The sequence below is a fragment of the Caenorhabditis remanei genome, chromosome II, assembly GCF_010183535.1.
Source record: "Caenorhabditis remanei strain PX506 chromosome II, whole genome shotgun sequence".
NCBI lineage: Eukaryota > Metazoa > Nematoda > Chromadorea > Rhabditida > Rhabditidae > Caenorhabditis > Caenorhabditis remanei.
The window spans coordinates 9,890,884-9,911,807 of NC_071329.1; the positions used below are offsets into that span (position 1 = coordinate 9,890,884).

At 39.0% G+C, this 20,924-nt stretch overlaps 3 protein-coding genes across 3 annotated transcripts; 1 reads left to right on the forward strand and 2 right to left on the reverse strand.

The window, feature by feature from the left end:
* Positions 1–902: 902 nt before the first annotated feature.
* Positions 903–3,724, reverse strand: GCK72_005700 (uncharacterized protein; the record flags this gene model as incomplete). Its single annotated transcript, XM_053725296.1, has 9 exons — positions 903–1,007; positions 1,058–1,158; positions 1,207–1,404; positions 1,456–1,700; positions 1,747–2,164; positions 2,210–2,508; positions 2,732–2,888; positions 3,482–3,620; positions 3,668–3,724. The coding sequence occupies 9 exons, from the start codon at positions 3,722–3,724 to the stop codon at positions 903–905; spliced, it is 1,719 nt and encodes a 572-aa protein (XP_053589490.1).
* A 10,870-nt stretch (positions 3,725–14,594) lies between these two features.
* Positions 14,595–16,434, forward strand: GCK72_005701 (uncharacterized protein; the record flags this gene model as incomplete). The annotated part of the gene is made up of 6 exons (XM_053725297.1): positions 14,595–14,676; positions 14,726–14,778; positions 15,251–15,364; positions 15,480–15,591; positions 15,643–15,740; positions 16,300–16,434. 6 exons carry the CDS (start codon positions 14,595–14,597, stop codon positions 16,432–16,434), a joined length of 594 nt encoding a protein of 197 aa, XP_053589491.1.
* Positions 16,435–16,807: 373 nt separating this feature from the next.
* GCK72_005702 (uncharacterized protein) lies at positions 16,808–17,072 on the reverse strand (the record flags this gene model as incomplete). Its single annotated transcript, XM_003102426.1, has 2 exons — positions 16,808–16,843; positions 16,899–17,072. 2 exons carry the CDS (start codon positions 17,070–17,072, stop codon positions 16,808–16,810), a joined length of 210 nt encoding a protein of 69 aa, XP_003102474.1.
* Between the last annotated feature and the right edge of the window lie 3,852 nt (positions 17,073–20,924).

The following is a 20,924-nucleotide window of genomic DNA, read 5'->3' on the forward strand; positions in this document are numbered from 1 at the left end:
CGAGAAGATGGTAATTTTTTATAGTGAAATGAAAGTAAATGTTGACTGACGCAGGATCTGAGCTGGCAAATGTTTTGGTAACAATCATCAAAATGTACGAGGTGATGGTCACTCAAGTTGAAAGAATTCGAAAAAGAATAGCATTGAAAAGGAAAAGAAAAGATATTCAGGTTAGTTGAAAAAGCAGAGAAAAGGGAAGTCAATAGATGGAGTGGCCGTGGAAGAGAGCGCGCACACAATGAGTGGATTCTCTGCGTCTCTTGATGACAACTTGCATTTAGGAAACAGTTGAGAAGAGGGTATTGGTTTAGTTAGAAAATAGATATGTGTCATTAGCTATCTCTCGGAATAATGGGATAAACTTATTTTCAAATGGGGAGACTATAATTTCAGAAAAGGTTTCAAAAGATAGAATCTTTAAATTAACTTCATCCCTACTACTTCTTCGAGATCGCTTCAAGATAATGCAGATAATGCAAGATTCTGAGACTAGAATTATGATTTCAGGACGAATGGAAGTTCGCAGCACAAGCAGTCGATCGTTTCTGCCTCATCCTTTTCACAATTGTTTTCATCACTCTCTGCTCTATTTTTGTATTCATTCCACCTATCAAAATTTTGGATTGATTTTTAAAACTTTGTATCGAGAATCAGTTGTTCAATAATATTTTATTATGACTGTCTTTAAAAGCTCACACACAAATAATAGGAAAAAATAAAATAATAGAAGGAAGATCAAACCGTATTGCAAGTTTTTGGTCAGTCAAAACGAATATCATTATCAGAAATAAAGGAGAAGGAACCCAATTGAAATGTTCATTGTTTTCATGGACTAGAATGGAAAGAAGTACGGGTATTTCGAACTTGTAAAAATGATAAATGATTGAGGAAAAAATTGAGGTTTATTTTTTTGGAGATGCTGGAATTTCTCTTCGCTGACCAGTGGTGATTCCAGTCATACTTCTACGAGTTGGTTCTCTTTTCATTGTTCCACTTTTTGTGAAAACCTGAAAATGGTTGGTTTAGTTAACTATTTTTAGCTTTGATACTGAATTACCTGTCCAATTTTTTCAGCAAAATTGACACTGCTGATGGATTCATTCAGACTCTTCGCATCAGGGGACAAGTGAACAATCACCAATGTTTTACTGTCGCCATCTGGAACAAAATGAATGTTTTCAGAAACCACGTGGAACGAAAACTCACTCAAACTGTCCTCAAGAATCCTCGTTAATTGGCAGTTTCTGAATGGAATATGTTTTTGATTCTGACGTAATGCCAACACGACATTTCCAAGTTCTGATAGCGATTTATTGATTGCTTGAGCCTCTTTCAGAAGTTGACCAGTAGCATTTGTTTGAGATACTCTTTCTGATCCAGCGAGGTCAACCAAGTTCAATCGTCCTGAAAACGGCATATGTAAGCTCGGTGAGCCGATTTCTTCAAAAGACTCACCAACTGTAGTTACTTTAGTGATGAGATTCGTAGCTGAAACTAAAACTCGAACAATGACATGTGATCTACTTGATTCAACATTTGCTTCTGTTGCAGCCACAGACTTATTCTTTCTTCCACGTGCCAATGTCTCTGTCACTTCTTGGGCTGAATTCACTGTGACCTCTTCTAATCCAGGAATCGAACTCTTGCCTTCTTCCGTTTGACGAATTGCCAGATTAGTGTTTGAAGTGTTCAACAAATCTCTGAAATTCATTTAACAGTTTTTTCGTTATCCAGAGACATTCTCACCTTATTTTCTCATTATAAATCTCCATCATAGCCACTTTGATATCATATTTAATATCTCCAGTTCTTTCTTTTGCAGTTTCAAATAATTGCATAATAGCTCTTTGATTGATTCCTGGCATCTCCACTGGTCCATCCATTGTGTATGTTTTTCCACTTCCAGTATGTCCATAAGCGAATATACATACATTATATCCATCAATACAAGATGTTATAATTGGAGATACTTCGTTGAATATCTGGTCTTGAGAAAAGTCAGTCGGAATCACTTTATCTGCTCCAGCACTTGTTTTCCGTGATCCAGATGAATTCGAAACGTGAACTACTCCATTATCCATATCATCAATCACGACAACTGGCTTCTGACTATCAGATTCTGATGCAAGTTGAGGACGGATACGATAGAAAACTCGAATGTTTCCTGAAAAAGTTGAAATTATTTCATGAACAATTACTCAAATCTTACCATTCAACTCAACCAATTGATTGTGCAATTGCTTTCTTTTCTCCATTTCTGCCTTATATCTCTCAATGAGAACTCGGAAGAAATCAGTTGTTTTCGACGTGAGCATCATATTCATTTCAGCCATGCAGACGCTGAATGCATCCTTTGTATCAATCGCAAGGCGTCTCAATTCGTCTTTTTCATTTTTCAACTCTTCTGCACATCGTTGAAGTTTCTTAATTTGTCCTTCTTCTCTCATTGATTGAACCATTTGAGGATACGGTTTGATGACGTCACCAGTTGGTTGGGGGCTCACTGATCTGGGAACCGAACATGACGAATCTCGGCTGGAAACGACACAAACAATGCATGCGGAAACGTGCAGAACAGATTAGAAACAATATGATTTCCATTTGGAACATTTTTACCATAAAAGTCAATGGCAATATTTTTGAAAAATTCTAAATTCAATACTGACATTAAAAAGATTCATACATCAAACAACATAACGACTTCCGTCAAAACCATCCAATCTCCACTTACCTCAAAGCGAATCGATCCTCATTACTTGTCATATCACTCTCATAATCCTCATCTGTTTCCAGTATTTCATTAACTCTTGCCACTTTTTGCAACTGACTCAGAGCATTTTTCAGACGCAAGTTCTCCTCGGAAAGAGTTCCGAAATCCAACGAAAGAACTGAAATTCCTCTGAGCATATTTGATCGATTTGTATAAGTTGTTGCTCGACCTGTAATCCAATTTCACTTTTTTCTTCTCCTTATCATTCCAATTAACCGGGTTAGAGAGTTTTAAGCATTAGAAAATTATTTTATTTGCGAAATTATTTCAGAGTGCATTTGTTAAATAATGTTTTGATAAATAAATTTTCAGGCCGGATTGGAAATGATTTTCAGATATTGAAAAATGAGAAATTGAATTTCAGAGTCTAGAAACATTTTATACCGAAATATTGAAAACAAAAACAAAAAAGAGGATTACTAAAATAAATTTACTATAGGAAATCATGCCAATCCGACCACCACAACACAGAAATAAATATCCGAAATGTATTTTGGAACTGAGTTTTCAAGAACCATAAGGATACTCGAATGGATCAAGAAAGTTCCGAAAAGTATTTAAAGGGTACATGCTACACAATATGAGAACCAAAACTATCCAAAAAACACTTCGAATTCCAATCAACTTCTCATGCTTTCAGTCCGGATAGTTCTGATTCATTTCACCTTCCACCACAACAACCAAAATCACAAAAAAACGAATCAAACGAACCTTGAATAAAATCTTCCATATTGGCAATTCGTGACTCCTGCTCATCTATAATATCTTCTAAATTTCTCAGAAGTCGGTCTTTTGTCTCAATATGGGTCTCCAATATTCGCATTTGCAGCTTCATATTTACAAGTTCCACCTACAAATTTCAGAATTCCGTCGTATTTTCTAATCAGAATATATCACCTCATGAATATACTTGCATTGTTGGAATATATCAACTTCTCCAACATGCGAATCCATTTTTGAAGTCGGGTGAAATGGAGAGACTCTCCCTGTCTATTTGTGTGTGTCGATCGTTTATTTTTCTAGAAAAACAGTAACTTTAGGGTGCGTTTTTCGGAAGAATACAAAACGACCGGAAATTGACGAAAACAATTTTGTGCTGTCTCTAAATATTGTTCTTTTTGGTTCTTTTTGAAATGGTAGAAGGCCAACAAAAAGTGAAAAATGAAACTTACTTCAGAAAGAAAAAAATGTTGCTACCCAAAACAGAGAACAAACAGTGAATGAGACTCAGATCAAAATGGGGATAATCTCTCAGTTAGCAACTAGAATAACAAAAAATGAAACAGTAAAATAGAATGGCAGTCAGCTAAGTATCCTTTAGAAACCTTCAAGTGGCCGTCTTCTTCTATACAAGACCAAATGAATTGTTGGTCAGGTATTATTAGCGGAAGAAGAACCGAGAAAAAAGAAGAAGAAGAAGAACTGGTCGAGTAAAGCAACAGAAAAAGGAAAAAGTCTAAAGAAGAGGAAGAAGCAAATAGTGATTCCACGTCATAAAAGTGAGAGAAGGTAAACTAATAAAATTTGGAATGGCAAGAGGATGAAAAGTTGAAAGGGCAAGAGAGACAAGATAAATGCACATGGCTTGTTACGATGAAACAGCCGCACAAATCAAACATGAAATTGAATACAATGAAGGGCGGAGAAAAGGGAAAAAAAAGAAAGAAGAAGAAGAAATTACTGTTGTTTGCTGTCAAGCAACACCAATAAGAGGTAACTCTTTTTCAGTTCATTTATAGTTTACATGTTTGAAAATGGCTCAATAGGATCATGAGGTGGAAGAGGATAGAAATGAACCTTGTTTATTAAAATTCTCGAGCCAATGCCAATATCTTGCATGTTTTTCCCGAAAAATGGATTGCTTCCAAACTTTTTAAAAGGTTTCAAGTGTATCATTTTTCAGATAAATAGTGAACATCTTCAAAATTGGAGGTCGCAAGGTATTTTGAAAAATCGAACTCAAGTTTCAAAAACTTTTGGAAAAAGAACCGACTAGGTTGAAACAAAAGCTAGAGAAATGATTCTTATCCTGTCAGCTCATGTTCTTCTTCTTCTTTTTTCCTGCTCACCTCATTTTATTTTATTTCATACTTAGATTTTCACAAACGATCTCATGTTCACTCTTACAACTGGAGCCCCCACATAAACCTTTCGAAGACAATTTTCACATTCTCGAGTGGGCGAAAAAAGCGAAAAAAGAACGTTGAGAAGTGAGAAAAAAATGAAGAAAAATCTGGGAAAGAAATGCATGCCGTTTCGCATTGTTTGGATTCGAATTGATGAGAAGGAGTGCTCGAAAAAGAAAAAAGAAAGAAGAAGACGACATTTTTCTCGTTTGAAGCACAGTGATTTATTAGCTGAGAGCCAAAACGAAGTGACCTCGAAAGGGAATGTTTCAGTTCTCTGACTGAGAAAGAGAAGTCACGCTAGAAAAACAAATGATGAATTGAACGAAAAAAGTTCCATGGCAAAATTCAATGACCAATCAGACATCTCAAGAGTCGAGTGGACGGACATGAATGTGTTTGTAGAAGTGATCAAAACTGATGCGAAGATTGAAAAAAGAGGAAAGATTGGGGCGGAGCTAGGCGGAGAACAGAGATAGCGGAACGGAGAAAGAGAACACGTAATAGGCAGTAAGCCAATTGTTTTCATTTTTTCTAGTTTTGTTTCTTGTTTCATGGCGAGAACATGCACATTACATAACAGATAAACAAACGGTTTTCCGTGCAATTATGACCAAAAGACCGCTCATTACATAAGAAGAAGAAGAGGGAATCGGATAGAAAAAAAATGGACAAGAATTGTGGAACGTTTGGTTTTGTGTTCTAGTCTTCTACAATAGTCAAGACACTTCTTGAAACACTGATATGCCTGACCGAAAGCAGTCATGATTAAAAAGTTCAAGTTTCCCCAATGAATGCTGTATCAATTCTGAGAATTGAAAAAGGTCTTTTGCAGGGCTCAGAATCGTAGAAGAACTTCAATTTCCAGCTAGAATTCCGATAAAATTTATAAAAATATCGCTTCAGAGAACTCAACAATCAAGTTTGTTCAGAATCCAAGATCAGAAAATAAAAATTCTAAGCAGAAAGGTGTTACAGAAGTACAAAACGAAAGCGAATTGACACGAAACGGGATGGTATTACCATCACAACCACAAAACCGGGCATGTTCATACAAGTAGTACATAATAATAACGGAAGGAGAGAAATAGAGTATCCCCGACCTCTCTTTGAACGATCAGAGAATCGGTAAAAAGAATTGGAGGGAGAGAGAGAAAAGAGGATGTTATTAAATGAGTATACTCCGCCTGAAAGAGTAGAATTCAATGAGAGGATTAGAGAAGCATACAGGAGACACGCATAATATAAATAAACAGGCGCTGAAGAAGAAGAAGAACCTACTAGTTGGTCGCAGAAATAATTGGTCAGACTATGTGGTTGAGTGTTTTTGGGAAACAAAAATAGGATAATTATACTGAAAAACTGAGGTAAATGTAGAATATTTTCATGGTTAATGGATTCAAATTAATGAGACATCGACTCAAAATTGTCTAATTCCAAGTTATTTTACTTCATTTGCCAACAAAAACGTATCTAAATACTGATTTATAGAGCGTTTTTTTAATCGTTTTTGTTTATTTTAAAACATTGACAAAAGATAACAGACAAGTTAACATGGAAACTTCGTCAGACTGATAGAGATAACCCAACCCTTTTATATCCGTCGTAGGAGTGGTTATCCGTTATCAATTCTAACGGTTCATCCGGTTGGATTACTTGTTGACTGATAAGAATTTAGGCGCGGTTTATCCAAAGTTTTCATTGAACATTTTTCATTCAATTGCTTTTATTTTTCCAAAGATGATCAGAACAGTCAGAAAACTATCAGATTCAGAAGTATCAACTAATTCATATTCGAAGGGACTTTATAGAATTTTTCGGCAGTGGGTAATCTCGCTCTCATCGATGAATGGAATCATAACCTCCTCTCAAAAAGCCGATTCTTATCAAAAATGAAATAAAATGACAAATGAACCGATAAATGAAAAGTGACACATATGGGTGCCCTACTAAAAAGCAAATTTGTTGCAGCAAAAAAAAAGAAGAATGAGAATAAAGAAAAGGGATGTGGGTGTGTTTCAAACTGAGTCACTTGTCCTCTTTTTCTTGTTCGATTTCTCCCATTTCTCACCCTCATTTTCTGTTCCATGTTTGGCACTGCGGGGGCTCCGCGAGCCCATCCGAGAGGTCATTAGACACAGAGAAAGAGAGGAAAAACGAGAGAAAGTTAGCAGTAAACAACAACAAAATAGAAGGAAGATGGAGGAGAAGGAGTAAAATGAGATGAACTGCTGTAGCGGTTTTAGGTTTCGAAAACGAAAACCGATGAATTTTGAATGAGATACGATGAGTACGAAACGAATGATGTAACGGAGAAATTGAGAGAGAGAGAGAGAAGGCGTAAAATTTGAATTTTTGATTGGTATTTTTTAGAAGAATAATTGCATTCAGATGCTCGTTTGATCAAACCTCAATCTGTATTATACTTGCAGATTTCGGGGGAACTCAACTTGCTCGATTTTATAGCAGAGAAAAATATTCGGAATTTCATGGATACAACAGATTGTGAGGACGAATGTTCAATTTTTAGGTGGAAAGTAGCAGTTTCTGATACTGGGTTGTGGTGGGGAAGCTGTAGTTTACAATTCCAGCTATAGTCCATGTATTATGAAAAGGAATTGAATAATCTAAATCTTTATCGTATTGTCTGATGATTTTTCAAAATACTTGGGATATGTTAGATTCAACCGATTGAGTACATAAATTAGAGATAAACGTCTTATTTTTAGATTATTCGTCGTTACTATCCGAAGATCTCGTTAAATTTTCTTAAAGAAAACTTTTCTTCAAGTCAAAAGAAGCTAGTTATGAGAACGTAATGGCCAGAAGTAGACGTGGAGATGCGACTAAATGACAGTTTTCTATTTCATTTTTTCTTGAATCTCCACGAATAGAAATTCGTTAAGTGGCAGGAGATGCGAGCAAATCGACACGATTTCGACCACTTGGGGAAATGAAATGACCCTTCCGCTTCGGAGACGACGTCCTTTGGAACGTGTTTCTGGTTCAGTTGTCATGGATACATTCCTCTCCTCTGGTCACTCTCATTCTACACATTCAACGGACAGCTTGTTGTTGGATTAGCATGTTTTGAATGCTTTTGGATATGGAAATTCAGCTGTCCGTTTATTGTTTACGAGATATATCGAAGCTAAGAATAGAAAACATCTGATGGAAAACAGAAGCAGTTGTTGATTGTGCAGTGGGTTAAGGAAAAAATATGGCAGAAATAAAAATTATACTGTGTGATATATTGAAATGAAAAACGAGAAAAAACATTAACAGTAAAGCTGAATACAAAACCAACGGTCTGACGCACCTCAGACGGCTTCAACATCGTAATCATTCAGTAACCTTCTTCCGTTTTTGGGGATATTCGTATGGTAACAGAAGTGATTTGGCAGAGTTTCATACTAAATCATGCGTGGAATTTTCTAAAACGCTCCCAAATCAAAATTCAAAGAATAGTTCTGTAAATCACTCTTCACAAATCTAGTAACATCAATATAATCTGTGGAAAATGGGAAGCACTCGCAGAAGGCTAAATGTTATCTCTCTCAGTGTTTTCCAATTTGAGATATTTTTCCTGATAATTTATTCTTTAAATTGACGCCAATACTGCTTCAAAACTATCACTCCCACTTCTTCATTCAGTCCTTTCTTCTCTTGAACGTCAAAAAATTGGTCTTTTCATTTTTCGGTCTCTCCCATCGGTCTCCCTCAATAGCTTCTCCATTCTCCACGAATAGACGTGTCAATCATCTCAGGGGGAGAGGTGCAACCTTTGTCTGACAACAAGAACGACTGCCAAATCTTCCGTTTTCTCGTGTTTTCATCCCCGTAAAGTAATGGGAACCGAGGTCAAAGAATATAGAAACGGGAGAAGAAAAGCAGTTTCTATTTTTAAACGGGAGTTCATATCCAGGAGGACTCTGTGTTTTGAACGTTCCTCCCGGGTGCAATAAGATTTTGTTGATTTCATTTCGTTTAATTACTTTCAAAAACATGCAATTCAGTTGAAATCAGAAGATCTCGCTTGGTTGTTCGACCTTCTAGAACTAGTGTCTTTGGTGAAAATACCACTGTATTCATGAAGATATAAATGTTTTGCAGTTCCAGGTTTTTGAAACAAATATTGTTTCTGGATGGCTTGGCGTGAAAGTTTGGTGACTTTGGCTCTACCCTCTGTGTGGGTGGGTGCGGAGCAGTGTGAGGTATTCGAGGAACAACTACCGGTAAATGCAGTTTTCGGTAATTTTTCGGTAAATTACCACATTTTCCGGAACCAACTTCGGATTATCAAACAGGAATCTCTTACGGTTACGGATATTACGTTAGAAATCTAACGACGCAGCTCACGTTCCTCCAAAATTGAAAATGAATTTTCCAAATATTCTTCTCGAAATCAAAATCTGACGTGACCTCAAAATCTGACCTCCCGATAACGATCTGCCCTAGACACGTGGAATCGATGCATAAAAGGAAGAGAAATCAGCAGTTGAAGTCAGTCTACCCTATTCTCTCATCTGTGGAACTCTGCTGTCTCAGTTGAAGTTGCTAAATGTCCAATGGTCCCAAATTGCCTTCCGATGACTGGCTCTTTGCTTGGCTCCTTCACTGCTCCTGCTCGAGCTCGTTGGAGTCATCCCACCATCAAGCCTGCAGTACCAAGACAGGATTTCAACGGGAAGGATCAGAATACATGTCCAAGTAGTTTGGGAGCTAAGGAAGGGACCGCTAACTTCAAAAAATAAGAAACGCGGTCGGGCCGGCCTAAAAGCCTAAAAAGCCTCACAGCCTAAAAAGCCTAAAATGTCCGGGCCGGCCTAAAAGCCTAAAATGTCCGGGCCGGCCTAAAAGTCTGAAAAGTCTGGGCCGGCCTAAAAGCCTAAAATGTCCGGGCCGGCCTAAAAGCCTTAAACATCTGGGCCGGCCTAAAAGCCTAAAACATCTGGGCCGGCCTGAAATCCTGAAAAGTCTGGGCCGGCCTAAAAGCCTAAAATGTCCGGGCCGGCCTAAAAGCCTAAAACATCTGGGCCGGCCTAAAAGCCTAAAACATCTGGGCCGGCCTAAAAGCCTAAAACATCTGGGCCGGCCTGAAAGCCTGAAAAGTCCGGGCCGGCCTAAAAGCCTGAAAAGTCTGGGCCGGCCTAAAAGCCTAAAATGTCCGGGCCGGTCTAAAAGCCTGAAAAGTCTGGGCCGGCCTAAAAGCCTAAAATGTCCGGGCCGGCCTAAAAGCCTGAAAAGTCTGGGCCGGCCTAAAAGCCTAAAATGTCCGGGCCGGCCTAAAAGCCTAAAACATCTGGGTTGGCCTGAAAGCCTGAAACATCTGGGCCGGCCTGAAAGCCTGAAACATCTGGGCCGGCATGAAAGCCTAAAACATCTGGGCCGGCATGAAAGCCTAAAAAATCTGGGCCGGCCTGAAAGCCTAAAACATCTGGGCCGGCCTGAAAGCCTGAAAAGTCCGGGCCGGCCTAAAAGCCTGAAAAGTCCGGGCCGGCCTAAAAGCCTGAAAAGTCCGGGCCGGCCTAAAAGCCTGAAATATCTGGGGGGGGGGGGTCTAAAAGCCTAAAACATCTGGGGGGGTCTAAAAGCCTAAAACATATGGGCCGGTCTTAAAGCCTGAAAAGTCCGGGCCGGTCTAAAAGCCTAAAACATCTGGGCCGGTCTAAAAGCCTAAAACATATGGGCCGGTCTAAAAGCCTAAAACATCTGGGCCGGTCTAAAAGCCTAAAACACCAGGGCCGACCTAAAAGCCTAAAACACCAGGGCCGGCCTAAAAGCCTAAAACACCAGGGCCGGCCTAAAAGCCTAAAACATCTGGGCCGGCCTAAAAGCCTAAAATGTCCGGGCCGGCCTAAAAGCCTGAAAAGTCTGGGCCGGCCTAAAAGCCTAAAATGTCCGGGCCGGCCTGAAATCCTGAAAAGTCTGGGCCGGCCTAAAAGCCTAAAATGTCCGGGCCGGCCTAAAAGCCTAAAACATCTGGGCCGGCCTAAAAGCCTAAAACATCTGGGCCGGCCTAAAAGCCTAAAACATCTGGGCCGGCCTGAAAGCCTGAAAAGTCCGGGCCGGCCTAAAAGCCTGAAAAGTCTGGGCCGGCCTGAAAGCCTGAAAAGTCCGGGCCGGCCTAAAAGCCTGAAAAGTCTGGGCCGGCCTAAAAGCCTAAAATGTCCGGGCCGGTCTAAAAGCCTGAAAAGTCTGGGCCGGCCTAAAAGCCTAAAATGTCCGGGCCGGCCTAAAAGCCTGAAAAGTCTGGGCCGGCCTAAAAGCCTAAAATGTCCGGGCCGGCCTAAAAGCCTAAAACATCTGGGTTGGCCTGAAAGCCTGAAACATCTGGGCCGGCCTGAAAGCCTGAAACATCTGGGCCGGCATGAAAGCCTAAAACATCTGGGCCGGCATGAAAGCCTAAAAAATCTGGGCCGGCCTGAAAGCCTAAAACATCTGGGCCGGCCTGAAAGCCTGAAAAGTCCGGGCCGGCCTAAAGCCTGAAAAGTCCGGGCCGGCCTAAAAGCCTGAAAAGTCCGGGCCGGCCTAAAAGCCTGAAAAGTCCGGGCCGGCCTAAAAGCCTGAAACATCTGGGGGGGGGGGGGGGGGGGGGGGGGGGGGGGGGGTCTAAAAGCCTAAAACATCTGGGGGGGTCTAAAAGCCTAAAACATATGGGCCGGTCTTAAAGCCTGAAAAGTCCGGGCCGGTCTAAAAGCCTAAAACATCTGGGCCGGTCTAAAAGCCTAAAACATATGGGCCGGTCTAAAAGCCTAAAACATCTGGGCCGGTCTAAAAGCCTAAAACACCAGGGCCGACCTAAAAGCCTAAAACACCAGGGCCGGCCTAAAAGCCTAAAACACCAGGGCCGGCCTAAAAGCCTAAAACATCTGGGCCGGCCTAAAAGCCTGAAAAGTCCGGGCCGGTCTAAAAGCCTGAAAAGTACGGGCCGGCCTAAAAGCCTGAAAAGTCCGGGCAGGCCTAAAAGCCTGAAAAGTCTGGGCCGGTCTAAAAGCCTAAAACATCTGGGCCGGCCTAAAAGCCTGAAAAGTCCGGGCAGGCCTAAAAGCCTGAAAAGTCTGGGCCGGTCTAAAAGCCTAAAACATCTGGGCCGGCCTAAAAGCCTAAAACATCTGGGCCGGCCTAAAAGCCTGAAAAGTACGGGTCGGCCTAAAAGCCTGAAAAGTCCGGGCAGGCCTAAAAGCCTGAAAAGTCTGGGCCGGTCTAAAAGCCTGAAAAGTACGGGCCGGCCTAAAAGCCTGAAAAGTCCGGGCAGGCCTAAAAGCCTGAAAAGTCCGGGCAGGCCTAAAAGCCTGAAAAGTCCGGGCAGGCCTAAAAGCCTGAAAAGTCCGGGCCGGCCTAAAAGCCTGAAAAGTACGGGCCGTCTAAAAGCCTGAAAAGTACGGGTCGGCCTAAAAGCCTGAAAAGTCCGGGCAGGCCTAAAAGCCTGAAAAGTCTGGGCCGGTCTAAAAGCCTGAAAAGTACGGGCCGGCCTAAAAGCCTGAAAAGTCCGGGCCGGCCTAAAAGCCTGAAAAGTCTGGGCCGGCCTAAAAGCCTAAAATGTCCGGGCCGGCCTAAAAGCCTAAAACATCTGGGCCGGCCTAAAAGCCTAAAACATCTGGGCCGGCCTGAAAGCCTGAAAAGTCCGGCCGGCCTAAAAGCCTGAAAAGTCCGGCCGGCCTAAAAGACTAAAAAGTCCGGGAAATTTTTCAAATCGGCGCAATAGAGGATGGAGCAAGAGTGATTTGATTGGTTTTCTGGCTTCATCATATGCAGACGAAGGTGGGGCAGATCGTTATCGGCGGGAGTTCGGAGGTTATGGTCAGGTCAATATCGTGAGATGGGCAGAATAGATCCAAGGAAGAAGGGTCACGGGCCACGTTGTTGGGTTAATATAGAGTGTTGTCTCTAGGAGACGAATTCCGCGATATATGACAATGTGGATGGAACTTTGCCGTAAAAAAATTTTCGATCCAGCGGAACCCATTAAAAAAGTAACTTCCGAAACATGTAAGTTTTCAGACGAAATTGTTCAATCTGCCCGCCATATTGCATTTTTTGCAATGTTTAATCTTTCCAGAACAGTTTTCCAGGCAGCTATGTAGATGAGTAATGTAACTGTTTTACAATTGTTTCTCCAAATTTCAGTCTTTTCTTCCTTCGAATCTGAACATTTTTTGAATCGAATCGATATTTTCAAACTAATACACCCACCATACCCCTCAGTATTTTTATTTGTTTTTTCAATGTGTTGGAATCAAAAGATGGCACACATTATCCGAGACTTTTTCACGTTTCTTAAACAGCTGTCTTTGTAAAACTATAGTGAAATGAGGCCAGATGTCTGTGTGGAATTCTTCTCCGTTCACCTCATCGTTTATCAACTTTAATTGCACTTCAAAATAACATAGACTTGTTTGTGACAGATTGAGAGATTGCGAGAGAGTAAAAGATCCGAAAAACAGTTGTCAGGGTCATCACCTTGTCTCATTTCACCTCGTGTCAAATTTCAGGAATGTATCACACTGATTGAGGAGTCGCAGTTATCCGAGGAGAAACAATTTAAAACTACTCGTCGCCGAGTCAGTCAGGGCTCATTTTTTGAGCAAAGAGCAGTACGGATCACTTGTCGAATGGGATGGCCCATGCAATTCTTTTAAAATCATGAGATAACTGATTGTCAAAACTCTCAGAACAACACAAATATCCTCGTGAGGTTTTTGTTCCGATTCTGTTTCGTTGATAACCAATTTCAATTTTTGTTTTTGCTCGAGATAATTGTGTTTTTGAATTTGAATGATCTAAGATAACGTGACTCGAAAGATCCTGTTTATTTTAACTTTTTAAAAGTGTGACATTTGTTATTTTCATGTCTTCCGTCTGCCCTTTGATGCTGTCCCGCCCATAGAGAGTTCCACCTGTTCTCGTTCTAGAAACTTCCTCACTCTTCATGATTCTGTCTGTCGATGGTTCGATTGGCAGAGATTGGTAGAGATAGTTTGGCTATCTGCTGTATTCGACCGCTAACTGCTTTTGTTTTTGTCTGAGGAGATCTTGTATAAAGAGTTTTAACTCCAGAATTTAGATATGTTCCTACGTTTCTCTTACTACTTCTCAAAGAGCACATATTGAATTATATCAAAACATAAGTATTCGAATAAAAAAATCTGACAATGCTTTTTTTAGTGTGAGATCTTCGCGTTTTCAGTTTTCTTGTGATCTGAAATTCCGTCAACAATATTCAGTTTCCTTGTGAACTTATTATTTTGCATCACTATCCTCATAAAACATCGAAGATCTATTCAGTGTTTCATAACACAATTCCTTCTAACAACATTCTCACGTAGGTTATTTCAAGTATTTCAAGTAATCGGATACCGTTTTCTTATCCCACCTAAACAACTTTCTACCTCTTCTTGTTGCTCTTTTCCTAAAGTTTGACCACAATTCGTCAGATCTCTGATCGGCGGTTTACTCGGTTTCTCGTTTTCAAATATTAAGGTAATGTGTCACATTTCCCACCGAATTCTCACTTCTCGTTTCTATCCGTTCGTTTCAAAAATTTCATCGTTTTGCCACTTGAAATTGTGACGCAGCTCTCCTTCCCTCTACCATTTCGTTTATTTGTTCTTTCTCTATGTCACGTAACTCTCTATTGGAAGTTCCGCCCTTTGAAACTGTCCGTTTAGAAAATATTTTGAATTCTAATCTTGAAAATGACAGATATGCATCCGAAAGCTGCAAACCCAAAAGAGTTCCTGGAGAGCAAGTGGAAACACGCCTTCACGACATTCTTCGGTATGTCGAGTCATCGTTTTTTTGTTTTCTAAAAATAGAAATATTCCAGATTTGGATCGAAATGGACTAATTGAATGGAAAGATTTCAAGGATCTTATTGAGGTGAGTGGGAGAGAGAGCATTTGAATTACTTTATTATTCAGTTAGACAATAAAACACAAATAATAGATGGCTATATATCCCTTTTGGAAGTGTCTGGCAGGATTAATGATATCTGACTAATCGGGGAATAGAAAGATTATGTAAAGTAAGTTTGGAACAAAATATAACAAATCACTTTTCTATTTTTATATTCTCTGTTTTTTGATAAAGAAGAAGAAAGCTTACCGATTTGTTTACTTTACTTTCATCTTTGAAGATACCACTTTACTTTTTATTTATTTAGATATCCATCTAAGTGATCGTTCAGAGATGAAAGTATAAATAAAATAAGGAAAATAGGAAGACTTGGGTTACTGTAAGCAACACAAAACTGATCTTAATGAGCAACAAGAGTGCATGGAGTGAGTATATTTATACCGTATCCTGTCTTATTCATTCCTCAGTCGTATTTATGAGTTCTTCATGTGTTCAGGTTATTGGAGAAGTTCGTGGACGCCGTTCTGATGTCTTCATGACCGCCCGTTTGTGTCTTCCTGATATTTGGCAAAAAATGACCGAAGCGATTGGAAAGGAAGAAGAAGATATTGTAAGCCTCTTCTCATCCCTTTCCCTAGGCATTTTATATCCTCAGATAAAAACTTTGTAAGTGTCACGTAGCCCTTCTCTGTCTACTTTATTTCTCACTCATTTCAATCTCGTAGATCACTCTCTCCGACTGGATTCAACTTTGCGAATCATCAAGAAAATCACCTCGAGAGCCAGCTTGGCAGAAAGCGTACGTTGAGTACATGTTTAAGCTGTTGGATGAGTCGGGTATAGAGGAACTAATAAAGAAAGTCTTAATAAGGGATCTGTCATTTTCAGCCGATCATCTTGTGGATCAAGCGGAATATGTTCAAGTGCTCGGGTACTTTGGAGTCAATCGAAAAGATTCCAGTCACTGTTTTGATCAATTCGCTTTTGTAAGTTGTCGTTTTCATGAAATTACGTCGTGATTGTGAATCAGGTGACGCTTCAATATATAGATTTCCAACTTCAATTTCATATAAAAATCCGAAAAAATCCCTGTTTCACAAATCTATTTACTCGTTCCTCAATCGCATTCGAAAATTCAATCATCCCCTTCTGTTACGTTCCAATCCTCCAAACTATTTTATAAGATCATCTCCTTCTTATTTCTTGTTTCTTGATACCTTCGAAGCACCCACTGAACCCTCTTGTTTTTCTTCAAAAATCTGCAAATCCTAGCGATTTCAAAAATTCAAAACTGAGCAGTATTCGTTTTAAACCACTGAAATCCAACATCTAAGAACCTTTTCTCCAGTGATTAACTCGTTACGTCGAAATCTTCTTCTTTTTTCTCTTTTTACGATTCGGAGAGACGCGTCAAAACTATTTTGTTTTTGACGTTGAAGAGTCTATGAATAATGGGATGAAATTCGTACTTTCGATACGAATTCTCACTGTCTAGGCGAAATAAAAAGTGAAGGAAACAACAATTGATCACCACCCTCATTTCAGAATCATCAGGGACAACTGATTCATGCAATTGACAAGAAGAAATTTCATGTTCTTTGGAAACAATTCTTCCATTCAGAAGACCCATCATCACCCGGAAATTGGCTTCTCGGAAAGAAATTCAAGACTCAAGAATGAGATACTCTAATGTATTTTTAGAATACTCTGACCATTTTCTGTACCGGTGTTGCTTTTTTATTTCTGACTCTTCTTCCAAAACTGGACCAATTGCTTACTTTTCCATCACTTATCCAACAATATAAAATGAGCTTTTAATATTTTATTGTCGTTTAATAAACAATTTGAAAATAATTTCGGCAAAAAATAACTGAAATTGCACCAAAGGATCAAGAAAAACAAGAAAAAAACAATTACACAGTACTCTGTTTTCTACAGTAATTCATTGTTGAACCCGGTTTGAAGGAGGAAAGTTTTGTCGTGTTGGAACCCGTCGTATGATATCTAGCAGGATTGAGAAGAGAAACAATTGAATATATAGGCAATTGAGCGATTAACCCATTACAATATTGCCACCGATGCGTCGACTCTAAAAATGAATTCAATCAGTAACAGTACAGAAAAATGAGAAAAGTGAAACGAACCTTTGGGATTTTATGATGTCGATGAGCTCCAGCAATTCTATGTTCGAGAATATTCTCTAGACTCGCAATATTTCGAATAGTGTTCTGTCGGAGATTCTCAAAATCTCGAACATCATAGGCTAGTAGGGTGGAGATGACGTTGCAAAGAACAAGAAAGTAGAAGAAAAGTCGCATTATTTGTAGAAGAGAGAATGAAGTATGACACTGAGTTTGGTGTCACCCTCAGAGCAAGCCGGCTTTATATGTCGCGGGTGCCAGATTGAAGAAGCAGACAACTCGACTCCGCCCTCTTTTCAGTACTTCTCTCCCTAAGACCCCGCCTACTTTGAGGGAGGAGGACTATGCTGAAAATCGGATTGAAAATTACGCGAAGATGGTAAGCGGATAATGTGAAAAAGAAAACAGTTTAACAGACAAGTTTTGAGACGTGTGACAAGATAACATAAGAAGCTTTTGACATGACAGATGCGTCTGACATATGAATAATCGGGTGCATTTTTTGTTGAGAATTCAGAATGAGTGGGATTCAGAAATTGGTATGATATCATTACGGAAATGTTCAAGGTCCGCTCAAATAACTAATTGAAAAAATATCTTTGTGCGCAAAAATAACTTTGAAAAATGAAGCTTCTCTGCTACTATTCTGGGGACATGACTATTTTTGTGCTTAATCTTTCGTCGACTTCCTCGAAATACGAATTTCAGTGGAAAAAAAGGAAATCAAATATCCGGAGGAAGTCACTTCTTGGCATTTCTAAGAATTCTCTCTTCCTCACAGTCTCTCAAATGATGTCGTTTTCTTTTGCTTTTTCAGACACTTTTTGTACAATTTCTCATTCGGAGTACTTTCTGCAAATATCAGTATTTTGGGAGAACTCAAATCAGATTTAATTGTGGGTGGAAAACTTTGAAGGGAAAAAAACTAAGAAAACTAAGAATTTTAAAGTAAACAGGAGCGTATTCTTAAAAGATTTATACAGATTTCGATGCAGAATTCTCAAATCGGTGTGTCCTGACAACTCGCAATCAAACATCAATCCGAAGCAGTTTTGACCACTAAACTACTTAGATTTTCTCACTGATATGCACCTCAATACCCCGGAAAACAAGATGTTGATAGAGGAAAGGAAAAAAAGTAAATTGTATTTTGGTTATGGAAATATTTATTTAAATTCATGTGATTTTGAATATATTTTTGAGGAATAAGAAGAAATGAAATTCGGATTTCGAAAATACTGTTCAAGGTAAGAAATCTGGTAAATATTTTGAGATTCGAAGAGAAGAAGGTCTTACAGTAATCCTTACATGGTTAAGAATACGACTAACTTTGCAAAAAAGCCTCAAATCATATCTCCAAGACCTGAAAACCGAGACCAGGTTTGCTCTTTTCAAAGTTTTTCGCTTTCCACTTCCGATGAAACGTCTCAACAAGTATTGTGACTTTAGTCTAGACTATACTAATGAAAACGCATTTGATATTTTCAGAACTTTTGAAAGTCCTTGTACGAGTCTCCATAAACATCTCATAAGATCTATTCAAGAAATTGAACACTTTCCCTTATTTCCCAGATGTTCGATCACTTCGAACCGTTTCCTTACGTACTGATAACCAAACTTCGAACTTGTTTTCTTTCTGATTTTCTCGTGAATTCTTCACCAAGAACCAGTTCATCATACTTCTGAAACAACATAACTCTCAAAAAGATTCCGAGAACGTGACGCTGCGGAATACGGAGTCAGACAACATCCCGTAAAAACATGAAAACGTTAGATGCATTTTCTAGAAGGTCCTCCTTTTCCTTTTAACAATTTGCACTAAATGACATCAAAATACCATTGAGTGCATCATAAACAAAGAACATCCGCTTCTATGTTTAGTTTCTTAAATTGGAAGTATTTTTCACGTTTTCTTCTATTTTCGAGTGAAAACACAAGAACATGTATGACGGAAACAGAAAAGTTTGCACCCATTGAAACGTGAAGATTTACGAGAAACGTCATTCTATTCAGCGAAGAAAAAAATAAACTTCCGTAATCAGAAACATAATGGGAGGAATTAGAAAACAGACGTTAAGTGGGTTATCCTTTGAGTCAAAATGAGTCAAATCGAATGATTCATGGATTAATCGGCTAACCGGTTTCGTTGTTTTCTACGATACTGATATTGAGTCAACTTTGGGTCCGAAATCTTCTTAAAAATCTCTTCGACAAAGAGACTAGAGCTTGTTACGTTTGTAAAATCTCGTCTGTCTAGTATTCTGATCCTAACAGATAAAATGCATTTCGATAGTTGTAACTTGATCTGGATGAGGAAAAGGAGGAAATAAGAAAAACAGTGATCTAACAATCTGAGTACGAAACGATTTCAGTTTGAAACAGATTTGAAGAAATAAGAAGAGATCGGGAATAAGAGCAATACGAATTCGTCTGGACTGATCTTGAAAGGTTCTGAAATTTAGATTCTACTAATTCAAGTAAACGTTTCCGAGGGCAACTAGGACTTTCCCCAGACTGACAGCTCTTGAAATGCCGTTTTGATCCCATAGGTCCCATTGAAACTGTAATCTACATACTACATTCCCCTCTCCTTGCAAAAACCCAGAAATTTGTGATCTTTGCAATATCCTTTTCCTTCTTCAGTCATTTATTTTCAGAGTACATAATTCTCAAAACCTTTCAAAACTATTGTTGATTTTCTTGTTCTATTCGAAATCTGAATGCGTCACAAATCTAATCAACGTAGCCTGATCCGAAATAATTCAACACAAGACATGCGTCATGCAGAAATCCAAACGAACAGGATGATCCGAAAATTAGCAAAAAGAAATGTGAGAAAGAATGCTTGAATTGTGCAAATTTTCAGACAAACATTATTTGTTTTCCAGAATAGGGAAGTATAGTGACGAGATGATTATTTGAAAATTATTCTGGGAAGCACAAGAGACCAGACTTATTTTTCGGAGAAAAACACGTAATTTTGTGTGTATCCTTGTCATTGTGGTTGTTTATAGAATGGTTTATGTGGATTTGTATCTTTTCGATCACGCTACGGGAAATAAGACAAAATCAGAGCTTTTAATTGGCTAACACATTACCAGAAACATCAGCTTTCATGCAGATAATAAACAAAAATCCAACAAAACAAGATATGTGGTCACGGGGCAAACGGAATGGGAATTTTGAGGATACAACTAGAATGTCTATGATAGGGGTGGCATGATGTGGCAATTATATGGGGATAACGGATAAGGGGATAACACACTGGAAACGTTTCCAAAATTGAGGATTTTTACAAGAGCAGTGAACAGGGTATGAACGGGGGAATGGGCAATCAAATTCACAGATAATCGGGAATATGGGGAGCATCAATGAAGATATTGAAAATAGCAATGTTCTGAATTAAAAAAAGAAGGGAACAGGGATATACTAGAAAGAAAAAACAACAATCGGTGCAATTTAATAAACAAAATCAATAACTATTACTTTATGACGATTTTGATAAAGAATGGAAACCGACGAAAAAGTTCCATTCGAAATTCCATTATGACGATCAGGGAATTGAGATTGATTGATTTTGAGTGAAGAAGGGGAATATTTGCAGTCTGGAAGAGAATATAATTCATTTTTATTGAGATAAATTAAATATAATTTGCTGACATCACTAGATTCTTTTTTATTGGAGGTGGCCATAAATTGAATTATGACTCATATTAAAATGCATGGGGAACAGAAATAAGCCCTGTTTTTTGAAAATCAAATTCACTGATAGACTATCTTTTCAAACTTCAACTTTTCCATAGGAAACTTTTGAATTGTATTAAGTTCCTAACCCGCATATGCACATCGACCTCATCTATTCGTGATTGCGTAATTCACCCGTCGTTCACCCATCATCTTTTATCTTTCATTATTTTCTTATCATGCAAAACGCATCTGAACTGTTCGTGGATTACGCAACAAGCCGTGGATGCATTCAAATCATCGCCCAGTGTACGTCAAGTGTAACTAAGACAGAAGATACGAGGA